Genomic DNA, 20,191 nt, shown 5'->3' on the forward strand with positions numbered 1-20,191 from the left:
TGTATGTGTGTATGTTTCTGTGTGTGCATGTGCATATATGTGTATGTGTGTGTATGTATGTGTGTATGTTTCTGTGTGTGCATGTGCATATATATGTACATGTGTATGTGTGTGTATGTATGTGTGTGTGTTTACATGTGTTTCTGTGTGTTTATATGTGTACAACTGTGTTTATGTATAAAGGTATGTGTCTCTGTGTGTGCACATGTATATGGGTACATGTGTATGTGTGTATCTATGAATGTATGTGTGTACATGTGTATATGCATGTGTGTAAGTATGCATGTGTGTGTGTGCTGTCTCTGCTTTCTCAGTGCTGGTATTATATATAGGTATGCTGTTGTTCTTGGCTTCCAGCGTGCATTCACGTGTGTGCATGTGTGCATGTGTGTATGTTTTTACATATCTTTTGATTTGAATTAACAGGCCACTGGGAAACTTCCCTTATGACAGTTAGGTTTATGACAGATCTTCCTGTAGGTGGTGCCAGTCGATGCCTTTTATCCCCCTGAAAAGGCCTTCCACCCAGGAAGCCCAGAAGCAAGGGAAGCAGAAGTATAGAACAGTGGTTCTCACATGTTCTATCTTGGGCACTATCTCAGAACCGAGCTTAGGTGGTGTAGCTGATGGTAAAAAGAGCCTGGGAGTACTGCCAGAGCTCAATCTCAGTCCTCCATGACTGAAGTGTCATTGGATTTGTGTTGTAAGCATGACACTGTTCTCTACGGTAACGGCCCACCTCCAACCTGTCCAGGCCTGCTCGGCTCTGGGGTCTTGCAAAAGTAACACTCCTACACTTTGCTGTTTTCCAATATTGTGTCTTTGGAATAAATTTAGGGCTTTGTGGATTTGGTCACTGACCTGCGTCTAACATTGTGTAGAATATAATGAACACTATCCGTTTCTGTTCTCCAGGGAGGAAAACTCTTGAAACATCTTTATTTAAAGCATTTCCATAATAGTAATAATAATAAAACCAACAAAACCTAACTGTCCTTACACACTACATGGTTCACGTACTTCTAAATCCCCCGATCCCTGCCTGGGCGTCATCCAGATGTTCCGTGGGTTGATGTTTTTCTTCAGCTTAGTTATTGACTAATTTTCTGAAATTTAAAAGGATTGTTTGTTGAGCTCTCCAGTGCCTCCTCCTCCCACTGTTTACTGCTGGAACTTTAAATTAAAATCATTATTCTTCACAATCGCTTTACAGAGTTGAACGATTTTCTGTCTCTTCCCCTGGGTTGAACCAAAGCACATACTATTTTTTTTTGTAATGTTTTGCCCAATATTACTTATTTCCCCCTTTTTGTTAGTGATGGGATTTGAACCAAGGACTGTGTGCATTGCTAGGCAAGTGCTCTGCCACTGGACTGTACCCCCAACCCAAGGTTGTTTTTTTTCAACAGCAAGACTGGTTCTCCCAAGGTTGTTGTCTCCAGGCTTTGCCCATTATTTTTAGCTGCTTTCTTTAAGGTTGACAGACTCTGCCTGGGGAGCTTTGCCAGCCAAATCCTTGCTCACACCTTAATATTAGTTTGTGTCTTCCATGTGAAGTGGCCTTATGAAAATATAGACTCCACCTTTGTGTTTAGGAAAGGGAATCTGGTGTTAGTGTCCTAGGTAGCCCAGGTTTACCTCAGGCTCCTGATTTTGAACTCCAGATTCCCCAGTTTCTATGATGCTGAAACTATAGGATGCCCAGCTTAGAATAAAAGAAATTTAATTACATTTGTAGAATCTGCTACTTTTGCTTCTTACCCATAATTCCTTTTTGATAGGAAGTAGATACTCTGTGGCCTCTGTCTCTGGCTGAGCATTCCCAGGGAGCTGGCTACTTGCTCCAGCCTTCCATACTGGCCTCCTGATACAGGCAGTGCTAGTTGCTGGTCTCTCCTGTTACAGGCAGTGCTAGTTGCTGGTCTCTCCTGATACAGGGAGTGCTAGTTGCTGGTCTCTCCTGATACAGGCAGCGCTAGTTGCTGGTCTCTTCTTGGCCTCAGGAATGCACTTTTCACTCACTGACAGGCTGATTGTGGCTCACCTCTCCTCCATCTTCTCCTGGAGTGGAGACTATGCTATCCTCCTGCTCCTCATGGCCTCTTGGTGATAGCTGGTGGTGTAGCTCCAATCCACCTAGCTAAATGCCTGAAGGCCTTCCACACCAGTCTCCATCATTTGTGAGCACAGTCACTTTGAGGGAAAGAGGGGGACGCCCGAGAAATAGAGGAATGTCACTCGTGAAGAGCAGCGTGTCACAGGGACACATGGAGAGCCACATTTAGCAAGAATGGGAACACACTACACAGCCAAATGCAGAATTGTAATTAGGAGTACTTATGAGTACTTGGCAGTGTTACTGCAGTGGGGGATGGGTGACTCTTCTACCTAAGGCCACCACATGAGACCGCTCTGACTGAGCCAGTGGCCTCAGCCTGACTGCACGTTTAATGAGATGAGAATCAGCAGACCCTTGAGGCTGCTCACATGTCAGAGACAAATGGGCAGGAGGCAGGAGGCAGGGAGAGGAAAGGAGGAGAGAGGAGATAGGATTCCGAGACCCATGACTCAAAAGTTCAGTTCTCTGAGACACGGGAGGGGCATTCTGGGTAGATGATGAGAGTCGGAATAGTGTGTTTACAGGGTTTCCATGCTTAGCGAATGGCAGAGGAGATCCTGACGGGGTGAGCCTGTGAATGGCATTTGCCAGGAAAGAAGCAAAGGAGAAATGTATAGTTGATGAGGGGAGCTGACTTCAAACTGACCACACTCTTCTTCGGCATAGAGCCTCGCTTTAGTGTCATTTGACTGACAGGGAAAGCATCTGCTTTAACTTCTCAGCTTGAGTGAATTTCTTAATTGACCCTGGTGCACCACAGGGAGGGCCTGGAGCACCACGGGGAGGGCCTGGAGCACCACGGGGAGGGCCTGGAGCACCACAGGGAGGGCCTGGAGCACCACAGGGAGGGCCTGGAGCACCACAGGGAGGGCCTGGAGCACCACAGAGAGGGCCTGGAGCACCACAGAGAGGGCCTGGAGCACCACAGGGAGGGCCTGGAGCACCACGGGGAGGGCCTGGAGCATTATAGGGAGGGCCTGGAGCATTATAGGGAGGGCCTGGAGCATTATAGGGAGGGCATCTTAGGACGGATGGGGCGACCTCAGCTGAGCATATGTATCTCTGTTACTTTTCCTGAGCTTAGTCTGTGGTCCACACTAACTGGGAGCCTGATGCTTCCAATAGGCAGGAGGTCAGGGTGTCTCTGACCCAGCTTGAACCTGACATTGATCCTGAATGCAGTTCTGTGCATCGTGTAGGTCAGGGAGGTAGCTACTGGGCCAGTTCCTGCCGTTCTCTGTGTATTATTCCACTTGCTCTTGATATGGTTCCTCTGAAAACATACCTATGGATTTTTCTGGAAATATTTCTATGCTGTCCACCCATGTGCCCCATATGCTCAGATACATAGTTCTCACCTTGGAAGACCTTGACTTGACCTTGGCTCCTCTGCTGTAATGCTGCCTGAAGATGGGGCAGCTCTTTCTCCCTCCCACGGTACCAAGTCGTATCCATTTGAGATCTCTGATTTCTCGCTTCATGCCTTTGAAAGTGGCTGTAGGTTTCTGGTAAGAAGAAGGGACCTTCTACTTCTCTCAGAGGCTCTTACAGTAGGGCTAGTGTAGGCCCATAATGAGCCCTAACAGACATTCTATTTCGAGAGTGCTAATGGGTACTTTTATATGGTGATTCCAATAGGTGGTATTTAGCATGTGCACGTGCCCTGGGTTTCTTTCTTAATGTGATATATCAGATAATGGTAATTATAATTACTTATTTTTGGCATCTCAGTAGGTCTTCTGGATGCAGTAATTCGAAGTATTACTTTTAATCTAGTTTGTTTTTCTTTCTTCATTGTCCTGCGCACACTTGATCTGTTCCCAGTTTGACTCTTAAGGATGTCATGGCAACCTGGCAGTGCATCCTGGGGTTAAGTGGGCCTTGCCTTCCTTCCCTCAGCTGTCTCTTGCTGCTGTGATATGATTGCTTCTTCACCCATCATTTCCTTACAGTTCATCTTCGGTGGTAGATTTATGTCTTACGTGTCCTTGATTTTGACTCTTTCCCCTCATATAGAAAATGGAAACCCATGGTATGTCTGCAGTGTCCATACGTTCACATAGCAGCAATACGCACGGCAGCCTTTTGCGCTGGCTTTCACTCCTGAGAGCTTAGCAATGTCACTTACCTTGTCACGCGGTCTCCATGAGGTTGCAGTAATGTGCGTGGCTCATTCAAGCAGAGAAACTTCTGATGCAGCAGCAACAACAACAACAAAAAGCCCAAAGTTAACATCTGGGACAGATGTTTGATGACATAACTACAAATTATATTTTTATTGTAAAGGCAGTATGTCTATGACAAACTTAAAATATGACTTGATGTTGATTTCAGGAATCCAACCTCCTGAGCCCGGTGCAGGACGGCGTGAAGACGCCTCAGATCGACAGCAACAAGGACAACAACTACCGCATCGTCAAGGAGGTCGGCAGATGAGACCGCTTCCTCTGTGTGCACAGGCACACGGAGACTGTTTTTGCTTACATGTGTGTCACGGTGCCGTGTTTAATGAGATGCTTCATCTTTCCAAAGATCTTGATTAGGCTGAGTAAGCTCTGTGTGCAGAACAAGAAGTGTCGTAATCAACACCAGCGGTTGCTGAAAAACATGGGGGCTCACTCTGTGGTGCTGGACCTTCTTCAGATCCCCTACGAGAAGGTTGGCCCTGTTTTACTGTCTTTCTTCGATTCAGTATTGCTTAAAACGTATCACCAACCTGTAAAGAATTTTCTCTCCCCTTAATTGTTTAAGAGGAACCCTGTCCCAAATGCCCAGCACCCTTGAGTTCTTTCTTGTGTTTTCTATGCCCGAGAGTGTGGTTTTACACAATGCTGCTTCAGCCTTGCAAATTTGGAAAGTGTGACAAATTCTCACCGAGTCCCACACACTGTGAAGGTTTTCTCCATAGTTTCAGCCATGTCCTGTTGACACAAGTTCCTGCTTTAGAACCGTGTAGCCTCATGGCTTGGTTGTGCTGTCTCTCCTTCTCTCTCAGTCCTGAACTCTCTTAGATTGCCAGTTAGAAGAGAGTCCCCCTCTTCTTACCATGCGCAGGTTCAGTTTCCTGTCTTCAACGGGAACATGGAAGGATGCTAAGTTCTGCTTAGAGTTTTGTAGCAGGCACATGCCACTCTGATTTGTTCTAATGCTAGCGATGTGTTGTCTGCTGGGTTCCCCACAGTGAGGAACTCCCCCTCCCTTTCCAATGACTAACTATCCTACATAGAGGTTCTATTGAGAATCCTCCATATTTCATCTGACTTTTAATTCACATAGGTATTGGTGGGTAATCAGAAAGTTTGGGAGAGAGAAGGAGATGGTCTATATAACAAGGGGAGGGTGGGAAGCATGGAGCAGACAGGAAAAGGAAGGAAAAGGTGAGAAATATCTAGAACACAGGAAAGAGGGGGCAGGGAAGATGAAAGAGATGCAGAGACACAGAGGGTGTGAAGAGAGGAGAACCACGGAGGAAAGCATCCATGGCAGAGGGAGGGATGTAACCTGCTCTCTTGGTGTTACATGCTGCCCTTTGACCTTCAGACCGACGAGAAGATGAACGAGGTGATGGACTTAGCCCACACCTTCCTGCAGAACTTCTGCCGCGGGAATCCACAGAATCAAGTTCTCCTTCATAAGCATCTCAATCTGTTCCTGACTCCTGGAGTAAGTACCATGGTGGCCCCTGACATTTACAGCAAAGTGTGCATCAGATTTACCGAAGTGCCAATAGGATTTTTTTTTTTTACCTTTGTACATTGTTTTCCCCCCTTTTGCTATCCACTCCATAAAATTGAGTGTTTCCATTGAGGGAACTGTTTAAATAATTTAAAAATTTAGACAAATTTTTATACGTCAACAAAAGTTTTAATTTATTATATGTAATTTAGTGTTAGAATCAGGATGTGAGAGCAGAGAACTAATTTGATGATACCATGATGACAAAAGTTAAACACGGGAGCTGGGGTATAGGTCAGTGGGGGAAAGCTTGCCTAGCATGTGCAGGACCCAGCACCACAGACCCCAGACAAACATACAAGAGCTAAATGCAGAATATTTAAAGGTCACATTAACGACAGCCTGTTAAGAGTGTGTTGGCAGATCCTGGGGCTGAGTAAGAGCGTTCACTGTGGACGTTTGAGGACCTGCATTCAGATCCCCAGCTCCCACATAGAAGCCAGGCATGGATGTAAGTGTCTGTAATATCAGTGCTGTATGGCAGAGACAGGAGGATCCCAGGAGCCTGCTGGCCGGTCAGTGTAACTGGAATACGTTTTAGGTTCAGAGAGAGACTCTGCTTCAAGGGAGTAACACGGAGAACAATAGAGGGGCACAGCAATCCTGCTCTGGTTTCTGCATGTACATATATAGCTCATGTACCTCTCATTACGCACACATGTATACAACACACGTGCATATATTACATGCACACTGAGTGATAAAAATAAAAAGTTTCTTAAGAAAGAGCCAAGCTGAAATGACGAATAACGTGTTCTCAAGAACGGGGTTGCTGACAGAACACTTGCTGGCTTCCACTCTCCGGCTGAGTCCCATGGTGAGGTCAATTTCTTCCAGTGGCTGCATTTCACAAAAGACAAGCACTGGCAGTTCCTGGCGGCTTCATGATTGTAGGTGGGGAACTTACGCACTGTAGAGTAGACGGGTGGTCTTGTCACGGTCACAAAGCTGCGCTCCTCTGCTCAGCTCCTCGAGGCCGAAACCATGCGGCACATCTTCATGAACAATTACCACCTGTGCAACGAGATCAGCGAGAGAGTGGTCCAGCACTTTGTGCACTGCATCGAGACCCACGGCCGCCACGTGGAGTACCTGAGGTTCCTGCAGACGATCGTGAAAGCAGACGGCAAATACGTGAAGAAGTGCCAGGACATGGTGATGACCGAGGTAGGTTCTCAGTCTGTGTCTTACCGGCTTCGCATAGGTTGTGCTCACATATGCATGGTCCTGTCAGAGCAGGAGAAAAGATTAAAACTTGTGCTTGGGAGATTCTCGTTTTCATTATGACTACGTAAGCACAGATATGCTTTACGCTATGACTATGTAAGCACCAATAAGGGGTTACGCTGTGACTACGTAAGCACGGTTATGGGTTTACGCTATGACTACGTAAGCACCGATAAGGTTTACGCTATGACTACGTAAGCATGGTTACGGTTTATGGTATGACGACATAAGTGCGGATATGATTTACGCTATGACTAGCACCGATAAGGTTTATGCTAGGGCAGTGAAGTGGCTCGTGACAGCCTGACTTAACAGTTTTCTTAGAGTTTTTCTTTTTGATTGAGTAATGAATTTGGGTCTGTTAAATAATGAGTGGGGTTTTTTGTTTGTTGTTTTTGTAACCTTTAAAATGGTGTGTGTGTGTCTGTGTGCATGTGAATGTGTGTCTGTATGTGTGTATGTGACTGTCTGTACACGCATCATGCAGGTGCCTTTGGAGGCCAGTAGATGGAGCTGGATCCCCTGGAACTGGAGTTAAACATATGACCTGCTTAATGGGGATGCTGGGAATTGAACCAGGGTTCTCTGCAAGAGCTACGTGCGTGTGTGAGTGTGTGTGTGTGTGTGTGTGTGTTTTCTAACCATTGAGCCCCCCCCCAGCTCTTACAATGGATGAAATCTTCTTCTGCGGTCCCAACTTATTTGGAATTAATCCAATTCTCCTACTTTTAAATGTTTAGCAGCTTAACAGAGTGGTGGAGTGCTGGTGGTTCCTGCTCTCTTTCTGAATCCCAGGAGGGGTGTTCTCGGCCACTGTAAGGGTTTTGAAGAACTCCATGTTAGTTAATAAGAAGTGATTGTCAGGGTTTTATTAAAACAGTGGGATCTGGGTATTTTAAATAAGGTGAGACTTTAAGGAAGATGAATGGAATGCTCCAGCTGTCTGCCCTACTTTAGAAGAGGTGAGTGTTGTGGGCAAGCTGCTTATGAGGCACAGTTGTGCTTCTTCAGAGAACTGGTGACCAGATGCTGGCTGGCAGCCTGTGCACCAAAGCATCTTCATCCCATAGCTCCAAGACAGTTATCCAGAAGATTATGTTGATGCCTTCCTGTTAGAGATGAGAGATCCTCCGTGTTGGTTCCACGTACTGCCTGGAAACCTTAGAAATTAATCCAGCATAAGGTCTTGAACTTTTACAATATGAATTATTGTAAAGAAACAATGAAAAGAACATTGTAAAGTTATAAAGTCCACCCTTTAAAAAGCCTGTATTGGAGCTGGGGAGATGGCTCAGTCCGTACAGTGCTTGCTGCCCAAGTATAAGGACCTAGGTTTGATATCCAGCACCCATGTAGGAGCAGGGCCCAGTGACATGTTCCTGCAATCTCAGTGCTGGGGTGACAGAGACAGGATAGTCCTGGGGCTTGCTGGCCATCCATTCTCACTGAATCTGTGATCTCAAGGTTAGTGAGAAACCTTATCTCAAAAAATAAGTTGGGAAGTGATTGCATATGAGGCCAGTGATGTCTGGCCTCTCCAGGCACACAAGTGTACACATACCTGCACACACACACACACATTAGCACAAACACGGATACACACACACGCACACACACACACAAACCATGGTTAGCTCATATTAATTCTTCAATGCCTAAAAATATGAGGGAACTAATTTAACTTTGGAATCTGATCATCACAGTAAGGATCAGATAGAGAAAGAAATGCACAGGCCCTTCCTATGTCACTTATCAAAGGGAATGCTTCTCTATGTAAGGAAATATTTGTAATAGTATGTTAATACATGACCATATTTGTTGTAAAGACATACATGTCTTTACAACAGGATTGTCAAAGTGAGCCAGTCAGTTAATTGGCTTATTGATTTAAATGTTACCAACTTTAAGTACAATAAGTTAAAATTTATAAATCGTTTGTAACCTGACCGAATATATCAGGTATCAGTAATAGATAATAGATAACAGGATGGCAAATGAAATTTGCTACTGTCTCGAGTTCTCCACTAAAAGCACACAGCGAAATATGAGGAGAAGTCATGTCCTAAGTGTCCTCACTGGATCATTTCTTGGGCATTTTGGCTTTTGGTTCTTTTCTCTGAGGCCTTCCCATTAAGTGAGGAATTTTCTAGATTTTTATAATGTTGTATGTAATGGAAGCAATGTACAATTGATTACTTATGTACATCAATTATGAATGAGGTGATCCTTTCACATCTTATTCACTTTTTGTGATTCATTTTTATTGCTAATGGTTATATGCACATGAGTGCACTGCCTGCAGAGGCCAGAAGAGGGCGCCAGATCCTCTGGTCCTCTGCAGGAGCAGGGAGTGCTCTTAACCGCTAAGTCATCTTTCCAGCCCCACACTTTTCTGGTTTAGTGAGACTTTCTGAGGGCCTCAGATGCTTGCTTTCCTGGTGCTGGGATCATAGGTGTGCACCACCAGGCCTGGCTCTGTGTAGTTTGATTCTCATCTCATCTACGGTACTCACGTCTCCTGCCTGGTTTCAGCAGTATCCGTCGCTGGTCACGTGGCATGTGGTTTTGACCTTGACCGCCTCCCGCCTCAGTGAAGTTCTGCTTTTGCAGAATTTTCTGTGGCTGTCAGCAGGCAGGTCAAGCCTTTAGAGATGTGCTATGTAGAGTCTCTTTTCTTCCTTTCAGTTGATCAATGGGGGCGAAGATGTGCTGATATTCTACAACGACAGAGCTTCGTTTCCCATTCTCCTCAACATGATGTGTTCTGAGAGAGCCCGTGGGGATGAGAGCGGGCCCCTGGCCTACCATATCACCCTTGTAGAGTTGCTGGCGGCGTGCACTGAGGGGAAGAACGTCTACACGGAAATCAAGTGCAATTCCCTCTTGCCTCTGGACGACATCGTGAGGGTGGTGACACACGATGACTGCATCCCTGAGGTCAGCCGACAGACGCTTGTCACCTATAGACTACGCTTTCGTTTTTAAGGTTCACCTAGGTGTCAGACATCTCCCACAGTAGTTTTTATGATGACATATCCTATTTAGTAGAGGACCTAACCATACTTAGTTATGTAATCTACAAAGTGGAAAAGAGCACGAGAGTTTCTAGTTTTTATTTGTGCAGAGGGAAGACAGTTTCCTTCTGAGTACTATACGTATCTCTCTTAAAGTCTGCACATGGCAGTGAGCTTCCAGGGAAAGGTTCACTTGTAGTTTTTGAGCCTGAAACAGGTGGCTCTCGGGTTTAGCAAGCCTAGACTGGTGCTGCAAGGGTTTGCATTAGATGACACGGCTTCACCTCACTGCACGGAATGTTTGTCTCCCTGAGAGCATGCCTGTATCCTCTCTCAACTTCTCTTCTACCTCAGTTTTCATGATTGGGGCAAAATACCTCATCGGAGGATGGTTATCTGCTGTCTATCCATGAGACTTCCTGGAATACACAGTGTAATGATTTCTTTCTTTTTTGCTACTATGGTATGCTACGACAAAGTTCATACATGTGTGTTATCCTCAAAAGAGACATCAAGCTAAAAGGAATCAGGGAGGTCTCAGCCCCTATTCAAGTATTCCTGGCACATGCAACACAGTAATAGAGTGAAGGAATATTTATGTGAAATCGTTAGCACCTCGGGGTCCTTCATGCCTTGGTGGGGCTGAGATGAAATGCACACGGGTGGGGTAGAGGAGAGGAAATCCATGGGCTCGGCCCTTGTCTGAGGTCCTCATCTTGGCCATGCCTGACGCCATGTTCAGTTCCTTCTAAGGTGTCTGCACCACCTCACAGCTCCAGTGAAGGTCTGATGGGTCGTAGCTTTACTTCCTCAGAGTTCAGTTTTCTGCTGTGCAGGTATGGCCATCCACGTCTCTTGTGGAAAGTAGGCTATGTGACTTTTCCTAGCTCTCATGTCCCTGAAGAGGACCAGCTGGGAGGATAATGGCTAGGTTTGCTTTCAGACACCACGGGAATTTCTGAGGCAGAACAAGCATGTGTCCAGTGAGTTCAGCAGCAAGTTGGGATCCTTCACTGTTTCCTAGCTGTGTCACTGGGTGCAACAGTCACTTAACATTTCCAGTCTTCGATCCCCACACGTTTAAAGTCAAATTCTCACCTCCTGCCTCCTAGGGCTTTTAGAGGATTACCTTCAATAAGATGAGGCACAGGAAAGACTGAAGGATTTGATGCATAGTGAACTTGGAACAAGGACTAGCTGCTGCCGAGATGCTCCATGAGTGTCTCAGCTCTACTGGGACCAGATTTGACGTGGGCACATGCCATTGAGGGCTTTTTTTCTAGACTTATGTGATGTAGCAGGAAAGCTGACCCTTGTTCCTTATGTCTCTGACTCAGGGTCCAGGAGTCCCTCTGGGATGGTTGACATGACTTGTTTATATATACAGCCTTTCCTTTTGAGGTCTTTCTAGTGTCTCAAGGATGATAGATCTGCTTTGAGTAAAGCTCTTACTTTCACAGGATTCTCCAGGTATAGGGCAATGGAATGCTAGAACACAGGCTCCCCTGGGCCAGGGTGGAATAGCTGTTAAAGAAAAGGAAACGAAGGACCCCACAAATACAAAACAAACTGTCATCCATGATAGGGGCCGACGCAGATGGTGTTTAGTGGTGTAGAACAGAAGGCAACTGGTGAGAAATTGAACTTGCTTTTGTGTCTGAAACTCGCACAGGTCAAAATCGCATACGTGAACTTTGTCAACCATTGTTACGTTGACACTGAAGTGGAGATGAAGGAAATCTATACAAGTAACCACATTTGGAAGTTATTTGAGAATTTCTTGGTGGATATGGCGAGGGTAAGTTGAAGCCTCTTCATGTGGGGGTAAGGTCACCAGTATTGATTGGTATGGATTTTGACTGAGCAGTAAATATCTAGATGCCTCTGATGTTTGCTCATCTCGACTGTTCACTTATGCCTTCACTGGGTTCAAGTACGTGCATAGTTAGAGCTTTCCAGTTTTACACCACTTTTGTGCGACCGGCTAGAGGTCACCATGCCCTTTCTTAGGTGAATCACAGCTAGAGAAACCATCCCATCCCTTCCACATTTAGCATGCACTATTTATGTTTGTGGCCAGTGACCTGTGGAAACCTTGGCTCTGACCAGCTGCAGCCGACTCCCGAGTCCTTGAAGCAAACAATAATTTCTGGGCTGATGACTGAGCTTAAAGTTGCATGTGCAGGAAGATGTTAAAGAGATTACAGATCTGCAGCTGCAGGGTTGCCTGGTGCCTCTTAACTGGAGAGACGCTTGAGAAAGACCAAGGTCACATTCTCAGCAGCACAGGTTATAAAGCTAAAACGGATTTTGCATTGTTTTAAAACCAAAGAGAGCTAGAGATAACTGCCTGACCCAGCTACCCTGGGAATCGTTCCTTCCACTTACGAATTCAGAAGCTATTTGCACTTTGTTTTACCGAGTTTGCTTAAGTGGGTGATTCGTGTTATTTATTATATAAAGTGTTATTTATTACGTAAAGGCTGCTGGAGACTTCCTGGAATCCCTGGCTGTCTGCTGTGACTCTCACACTGAGGCTGAGCTGACTGCAGGCTCCTTGGTCTTCTTGGATTTTTCTTTGTCCTGCGAAGCAGGGCCCTTCTCCAGGTGTATATGAAATCTTCTGCCTCTCTTAGGAGGAGGAAGCTCAGGGACAGACCCCTCCCTCTCCAGAAAGGTGAAGGTGCCAATGAGAACTTTCACATGCTAGTAACAAAACAACCAAGATAGCCTTCCAGGACAGCTTTCCATGTAGATTGCTAGTCCCTGCCCTCCAAGTCTGACTCATCACTTGGGAGATAAGAAATTTAAAACAAGTCTTAGATGATAACTCTTGGTTCTGGGGCCACCCTAGAGAGTCATTATAATAGGTATGGCAGCTAAGATCAGGTATTTCAACGGACTTACTCAGACCAGGACTCAGGCACAGACTCTGTCTTTCTCTCACTGGCTTGCTTATATCGGGAAAAGTACTGTAACCATTCTGCCCCTGAGTTTCCTTACAATAAATATGTTTTCCCAGGATAGAGCTGGTAAGATAATACACATGTACTCTTAGTACATGCTGCACTCCGCATAGGGCTTGGTGACATTATGTTATCACCAGAATTACCACAGGGCTGTGAGAAGCCTTTTGGGAAGTGTTAGGAGCTTCTCCAAGATCCAAGTGACAGGAGGACATTGAAAGTGGTGGGAAAAGAGGCTCTACACAGGCAAGAGACATACTATGCTCGTAAAGCCAGACGAACATCAAGTCGGGCAGGCACGAAGCTGCATAGTATGAAACCAGGCATGTATGAAGCCAGACATGACAGACCCTAGATATGTGTGAAGCCAGGTATGCAGGAAGTTTGGCATGAATTAAACTGGAAACTGAACATGCATGAAACCAGATATGCATGTATCAAGGCATTCATGAAGTCATGCATGAACATGTATGAAGCCAGGCATGCATGAGACCAGTCAGGTATGCATGAAGCAGACCTTCTGGGCACTGAAATGTGAAGGAAGCCAGCTGTACATGCAGCCAGCCATGAATCAAGCTGGAAGCTGAACACACACAAAGCCAGGTGTCTCAGTTAGGGTTTCTATTGCTGTAAAGAGACACCACGATCACAGAACTCTTATAAAGGGAAACATTTCATTGAGGCTGGCTTACAAGTTCAGTTCAGAGGATTTAATCCATTATGACCAGAGCAGGAAGCATGGCAGTGTACAGGCAGACATGGTGCTGGAGAAGGAGCTGAGAGTTTTACATTCAGATCAGCAGGGAGTCGGAAGAGAGAGAGGGACACTGGGCCTGGCTTGAACATGAGACCCCAAAGCTGATCATCTCCAAGTGACACACGTCCTCCAGTAAAAGCCACACCTCCTCCAAACAGTGCCACTCCCTATGTCCAAACAGTGCCACTCCCTGTGTCCAAACAGTGCCACTCCCTGTGTCCAAACAGTGCCACTCCCTGTGTCCAAACAGTGCCACTCCTGTGGAGGCCATTTTCATTCCAACCACCATACCAGGCATGCCCGAAGCCAGGCATGAATGAATTCAGATACTGTGGAGCCTGCACACACACATACACACACACACACACACACACACACACACACACACACACACACACACGACCTGATTTAAACTGCTGCAAAGGAGAGGAATCAGACTCAGGAGCTAACAGCAAACTTGTAAAACCCCGGAGAGCTGACTGACGTCAGAGAGGCATGAGGAAGAGCTACAGGTGAGATTTTCTGTAAGTAGGGTTGAGGGAGCCCAACACCACAGGGGTGCAGGAGGAGAGCGGTCAGAGCAACCTCATTCCAGTTCTTAGCGTTCAGCATCTCCTTGGATATTTCTAATAACAATGTCCTAACGATGTTTGACATACTTTGGTTTCATTTCTGCACCACTTAAAATTTAAAGATTCCTATTTTGACTCAGTGTTTTCCTTCATATAGTTTCTACCTTGATTCAACCCGAGCAGCTACATGGGGCAAGTTCATTGAAGCAAAGATGTATACCTGGAGTGGTGTGTCCTCCTCGCCAGGGCAACTTTGCAAATTATAAAATCGTGAACCTCAGGGAACTTGAGGATGGACTCATAGTCTTGCTAGCTGATCCTCCTGCTTGTTACAGAGTGGGAAGGGGGACTTCCACCCCCGCCCATAGCAACTTTGCCAGTGCAGGCTTCGTGTCTCCCAGTGTTTTACTTGTGTCTCACGTGGGTCCTCATTTGTCCAGTGTGCTGTGTCCATATCTTTTGGATTCCCTCTAGTTGGTCTGAGCCCTCACAGTTGTATTTTGGTAGAAATTTGGAGAACAGTTTATCTAAAAGACAAATGAAGTCTCAACTCTAGCAGCTGGATAGTGTCTACTCCCTCCCTCTGTGGTCATTGCTGTCTGCCAGCTCGTGGAGTTCTCGAAAAGCCCCCTGGAGTCTCTGCTGTTTGTATCTTCCCTTTTCCTCTTCACAGGCTTTATCCCTTTTAAGGCACAAAGACCCAGTGAGACGGCTCATTGGGAAAAGGTACTTGGCTGCCAAGTCTGATTATCTGAATTTCTTCCGCAGAACACACATGGTGGATGGAGAGACCAGACTCCAGAAAGTTGTTTAATAAATTAAAAATAATTTTAAAAAGACACATAGAAAATCTCCCCTGAAAAAAAAAAACAGCTTTTTAATAAGGTGTGTTACATTGTTGCATGTGATTATCCCTTTCAGATGTCCTGACAGAGATGGGGCCCATGAGCTGTAATACAGCACACTGGGCTGTGGCTAAGCTATTAGACCCAGGAAAGTTGTTGCCATCTTCTAGACCATTAGTGGCAGCTCACTTTGATCTATGTCCTAATGCAGCTAAAATTGGTGCTCGTGGGGCAGAAATGCCTTTTCTTCGTCTTGATAACTGATTGTTGTTGTGGTCAGGGGACTCAGGCCATTATCAGAAAGCACCTGGAAGGGATGGAAGATGATCAATGCTGGTCTGAGACTACAGGTTCAGTTTTTGAAGATGTTCCCAATTCTTCCATCACTTTCAAAACCTTACAGCGACCAGCAGTACTCTGAGTAATGTTCTGACAGAACAAAATTAGACCAAGAAATAATTTAGGATGTGTGCTCACACAGTGTCCCATCAGTCACTACTTAACAAGACAGCAAGAGACTCTGTTTACAGATAGATCACGCTGGCCGTTCCTTCCTTCCCTTTCCTACCAAAGAGAAGGAGGGAGACGAGGTAGAATTTATATCTGTTCTAAAGCATGCTTTCCCATTGTGTTTGTTAGGTAGGATTAAACAAATGTATTGTGATTATTGATTTCTTTAAAAGTTGAATAGGTTACTAATAAGAGTCATTTGAAAGTATTCCTCATAGGTGGCCCAAGAAGCGAGCATGACAGGGCCCCGAAGAAGCGCCTGCTGTAGCTTTTATCCTTTGTGTGGTCCCTTTCCCTTAGCTGTAATTTTATTGATCTCTCTAATTTGTATGCTGAATTATAGTGACGGTGAGTGCCTGGACCTGAGGCTTATCATTGGAGTGTCCTTAATGATTGAATGGTGGCTGCTTATCCTGTATCATATGCTCTCAGCTTTATACCATTGGCAGTATCCATTCTTGTTCATGAGCTCACCCCTGTACCTCCCCCCTCATGTCTGTTCACGCATAGGTACCTGTTAACGTGTGCGCAGTACATGTGTGTGCAGGTGAATGTGTATGACGGGGTGCATGGTGGTTAGAGGTCAACCTGGGGTGTCATTCCTCAGAAGCACCATCCATCTTAGTTTTTGAGACACAGTCTCACGGACCCAGCTCTACTTGTAGGCTGGCCAGAGAATTCCAAGTATTTACCAATGTCAGTCTCTTCAGCACTGTGTTCACCCGTGTGTGCTGCCATACCAAGCTGCCTCTTTTTTTCTTTTCAGTAAAATGTATTATGGAGCTTGAACCGAGATCTTTATGCTTGAGAGACACATACTTTACTAAGCTATCTCTCTATCTCCTTAAATCCTTCCTTTGTGTTCCCAGGGCTGTTTAGTCTGTCTGTCTGTCTCTCTCATTGTCTGTCTCTCCCACCTTTTGGGTCAGTCCTCAGATGCTAGGCTGATTCCTCTGTATCTTCCCAACTTCCAAATCCTGAGGTATGGCAAACCTTGGGCTTGATTCCTTCGCTGTCTACAAGCATTTGCTTCCTGGGATCAGGAACTCTCAAGTTTTGATCCCAGGTTGACTGAAGCCTGGGACCTTCTCTGATGTCTGCTGTTGAATCTAGGTGTTTACATGACATCTCCATTTAGCTGTCTGGTTTCAAACTCGTGGTTCACACTCTGCTTCACGCCTGCCCCTTCTAGAATTGTGGGCACCTTGGCAGTTCTGGAACTTGCTCTCCGCACCCAGGCAGACAGCTTGGTGCCATTTGCAAATACTACTTTGTACACCCTAAATCCGATCCTTTCCCAGATACTGCAGGTTCTGAAATACCATAAATGTGACTAGTTCTGAACTCTGATACCATAACTGTCCACATCTGGAGGGAGAGGAGGAAATGGGATGTGTGAGGGTTGGATCAGGTCACCTTCCTTTGCTTAGACACCCCAACAACTTTCTGCCTTTTTATGCCTTCTCTTCCCTCTCCAGACCTCCTATTCTCCCAGTCTCCCCACAGATGGCGCTCTGTCCTGTTCACAGTGGTCTCCATGGTGATTCTCCAGACACTCCCATCTTAACACCTTTCCCTCTCCTGAGAGGCCTGGCCCCAAGTCTTTTCTTTCTCTTTGGTCAGGTCCTGTTGTTTTTATTTTTCTCTCTATGGGGCAATATCTAGCATAGACAGCTTAAAGGAGGATTTGTTTAGCTCCCAGCTTTGGCATGTCATCCATTACACTTGGGAGGGCTTTTGGAGGAGGAGGCTTTCCACCTTATGGCAGGGAGGAAGCAGAGAAGAAACTGAGGGGACATGAAACACTCCCCAGAGACTTACTTCCTCCAGTCAGGCTCTGCCTCCTGATGGATGCTACCACCAGCTACAAATGAACCTTTGCACAGATACTTCATATTCCAACTTTAATACTCCATTCATGCCCGTCCCCCAGCACGATGCTCAGTTCATCTCTGAAGCATCAGTAGCCTTCATACTTCCAGTGCTGTTCAGGAGTCCACATTCGTAGTCTCCTCTGAGACCTATAGCTGTCAGTCCACAGAGAATCAGTGTTGCACACTTCCAAGATACCGCGGTATGGAGTATAAGTTTCCATCCGGTAAGGTTGGGATGGGTGAACAGCTAGGAAGGCGTGGCCCAAAGCAAGACTGAAACACATCTCGGCAAGCATGAATCCTGTAGCCCCGTATCTGGTTCAGGAAATGTAGTATGCTGTGGGTTCCCAGGGCGGGTGACCCCTCCCATGTAGCTTTGCCATTTTATCACATGCGTCTTCTCTCTCCTGCCCAGCAGATGAACCTGGTGTTGCTAACATCCCTGGGTCTCTAGAGAAGCTTGGGGTTCACCCTCACAGCCTCTCATGTTGGCATTTCAGGGGCTGCCTGCAGGGGTCACTGTGTCAGACAACAAGGCCCGACTTCCCCGCATTTCTAGAAATCTGGTAGAAGGCTCCACAGCTAGGTAACTTCTGCATGCTTAATGCTTACAAATCCGCACCACACGGTTGAGGCCAGAGCCTGCCACCGGCTTGAGCAATACCTGGGGGCCTGTGGATTGCGAGTACATTTGTCTCGTAGCGCCCAGGTGTCTGAGTGCGGTAAAGCTGGGTGAGCAACCATACAGATCAGGAGTTGTAACAGCGCTCTCATCCTAAGGAAGTCTTATAAATATTGTACATTTTTACAACCCCGAGTTGGTGATGGATGGTTCTCTTTGATTTCCTGACATCCCTCAAGATAGCATTGTCCCCAGGCAAAGCACAGAGCATTAAAAAAATAAATTATGTTACATTTCTCTCCCCGTTGCTATGTGCAATCTCTGACAAAAGCAATGTAGGGATACAGTGCTTATTATGTTCTACCGTCCCAGCCTCCATGTCTGGGAAGGTGTGGTCATGGTTGGGAAGGCGTGGCCACGGCTGGGAAGGCGTGGTCATGTCTGGGAAGGCGTGGCCGTGTCTGGGAAGGCACAACAGAAGGAACTGGGGCCAATAGTCACATTGCAGTCACACTCAGGAAACAGTGAACAGTAAGGAGGCAGAGCTATAAAGAAAGCGCCAAGTCTTGACCTCCATGACAACAGTTCTCAGCCTGTGGGTCTCAACCCCTTTGGTGGTGCATATCAGATATCCTACATATTAACATTACAATTCATAACAGTAGCAACATTACAGTCAGGAAGTAGTAATGAAATATTCTTTATGGTTGGGGGGGGGGTCACCAGACCATGAAGATCACTGAGAACCACTGTTCTATGGCCTTCTCCCTCCGAAACAGATAAGCAGCATGACGGGGACCAGGTGTTTGGATATGTGAGCCTGTGGGGACATTTCTCATTCAGACTACAGTGGGCTCAAGAACCTTCTTATGAATCTCGTTTCCCTTGCTGCTACTTTTAAGTTGCTATTTTTTCTCACTAAACTATACGCTTTCCAAAGTCTCTCTGCTCTGTTTGGTTCTACTTTTAAACTACAAATCAATGTAGTCAGAAATAGCTGTGTTCCGGCCCACATGCTGCTTTACTTTGAAATTTACTACTTTTGCAATAAAGGGAAGAATTGTTTGCACTCATGGTTTCAGGGGCTCCCGTCCATCAAGGTAGGAAGGCGTGGCGGGCAGAGCGGCCCTCGTCGTCACGTGATCAAGAAGTTGCACGGAGGACGTCTCCCTTTCCTCTATCCTACTGGCTCCGGCCTATGGCTCGATGCCACCCACACTCAGGGCGGGGCTTCCTTGTAGTGAGTTGGGACAGAAGTCGAGGACGTGGCACACACCAGGGAAGAAGTTTTCACACTTAGAGGCAGCGGAGTAAATGCTCTGAATGGGAACCAGTGAGAAAGCCAAATCAAGTCTGCAGCGCTGACCAATCCTGCAAGTCAGGCAGCGAAGCTTTCGGAAACGGTTCCGTAGGTTTGAAGGGCTCACACGACTGGAACCTAGACATATCCATATATTTAGGGAATCTTAATGAGCAAATGCCTATGGTTAATCAGCCTGTAGGCATGTCTGTGGGACATTCTCTTGCTTAATGACTGATGTGGGAGGGCCCAGCTCCCTGTGGGCTGTGACACCGGTGGTCCTGAGTTCATAAGAAAGCAGGCTCAGCAAGCAATGGAGAGACTGCCAGTAGGCAGCACTCCTCCATGACCTCTGCTTCAGTTCCTGCCTCCAGGTTCCTGCCTTGACTCCCCTTCAGGGTGGACTGTGACCTGCAAGGTCTTTAGACCTTTTACGGTCTTTATCAAAGATAGAAAGCAAACCAGAAAACAATGCAAGGGATATGAAATTTTAAAAAAAAGTTGGGTATCATTAAATTGACAGGAATACTTATAACTTGGAGGTATAGCAGTTGATTCCAGCAGGAAATACCAAGTTGTGTTCTAAGAGATGTGGGTAGGGCCAAAGGGTGTGAGAAAAGGTAGGAGAGCTAACAATAAATCAGGGCATT

At 46.1% G+C, this 20,191-nt stretch overlaps 1 protein-coding gene across 2 annotated transcripts in view; it reads left to right on the forward strand.

Annotated features, from left to right (window-relative positions):
* Positions 1-20,191, forward strand: part of Itpr2 (inositol 1,4,5-trisphosphate receptor type 2) — a 384,041-nt gene that overhangs the window by 163,470 nt on the left and 200,380 nt on the right. For both annotated transcript variants that reach the window (XM_028757612.1, XM_028757613.1), the window contains exons 27-32: positions 4,454-4,543; positions 4,652-4,777; positions 5,660-5,782; positions 6,821-7,021; positions 9,767-10,018; positions 11,768-11,893. In XM_028757612.1, coding sequence (XP_028613445.1) covers positions 4,454-4,543; positions 4,652-4,777; positions 5,660-5,782; positions 6,821-7,021; positions 9,767-10,018; positions 11,768-11,893 — 918 coding nt within the window. The remainder of the gene's footprint in view (positions 1-4,453; positions 4,544-4,651; positions 4,778-5,659; positions 5,783-6,820; positions 7,022-9,766; positions 10,019-11,767; positions 11,894-20,191) is intronic.

This window comes from Grammomys surdaster, unplaced genomic scaffold, assembly GCF_004785775.1.
Source record: "Grammomys surdaster isolate TR1022 unplaced genomic scaffold, NIH_TR_1.0 126176, whole genome shotgun sequence".
Taxonomy (NCBI): Eukaryota; Metazoa; Chordata; class Mammalia; order Rodentia; family Muridae; genus Grammomys; species Grammomys surdaster.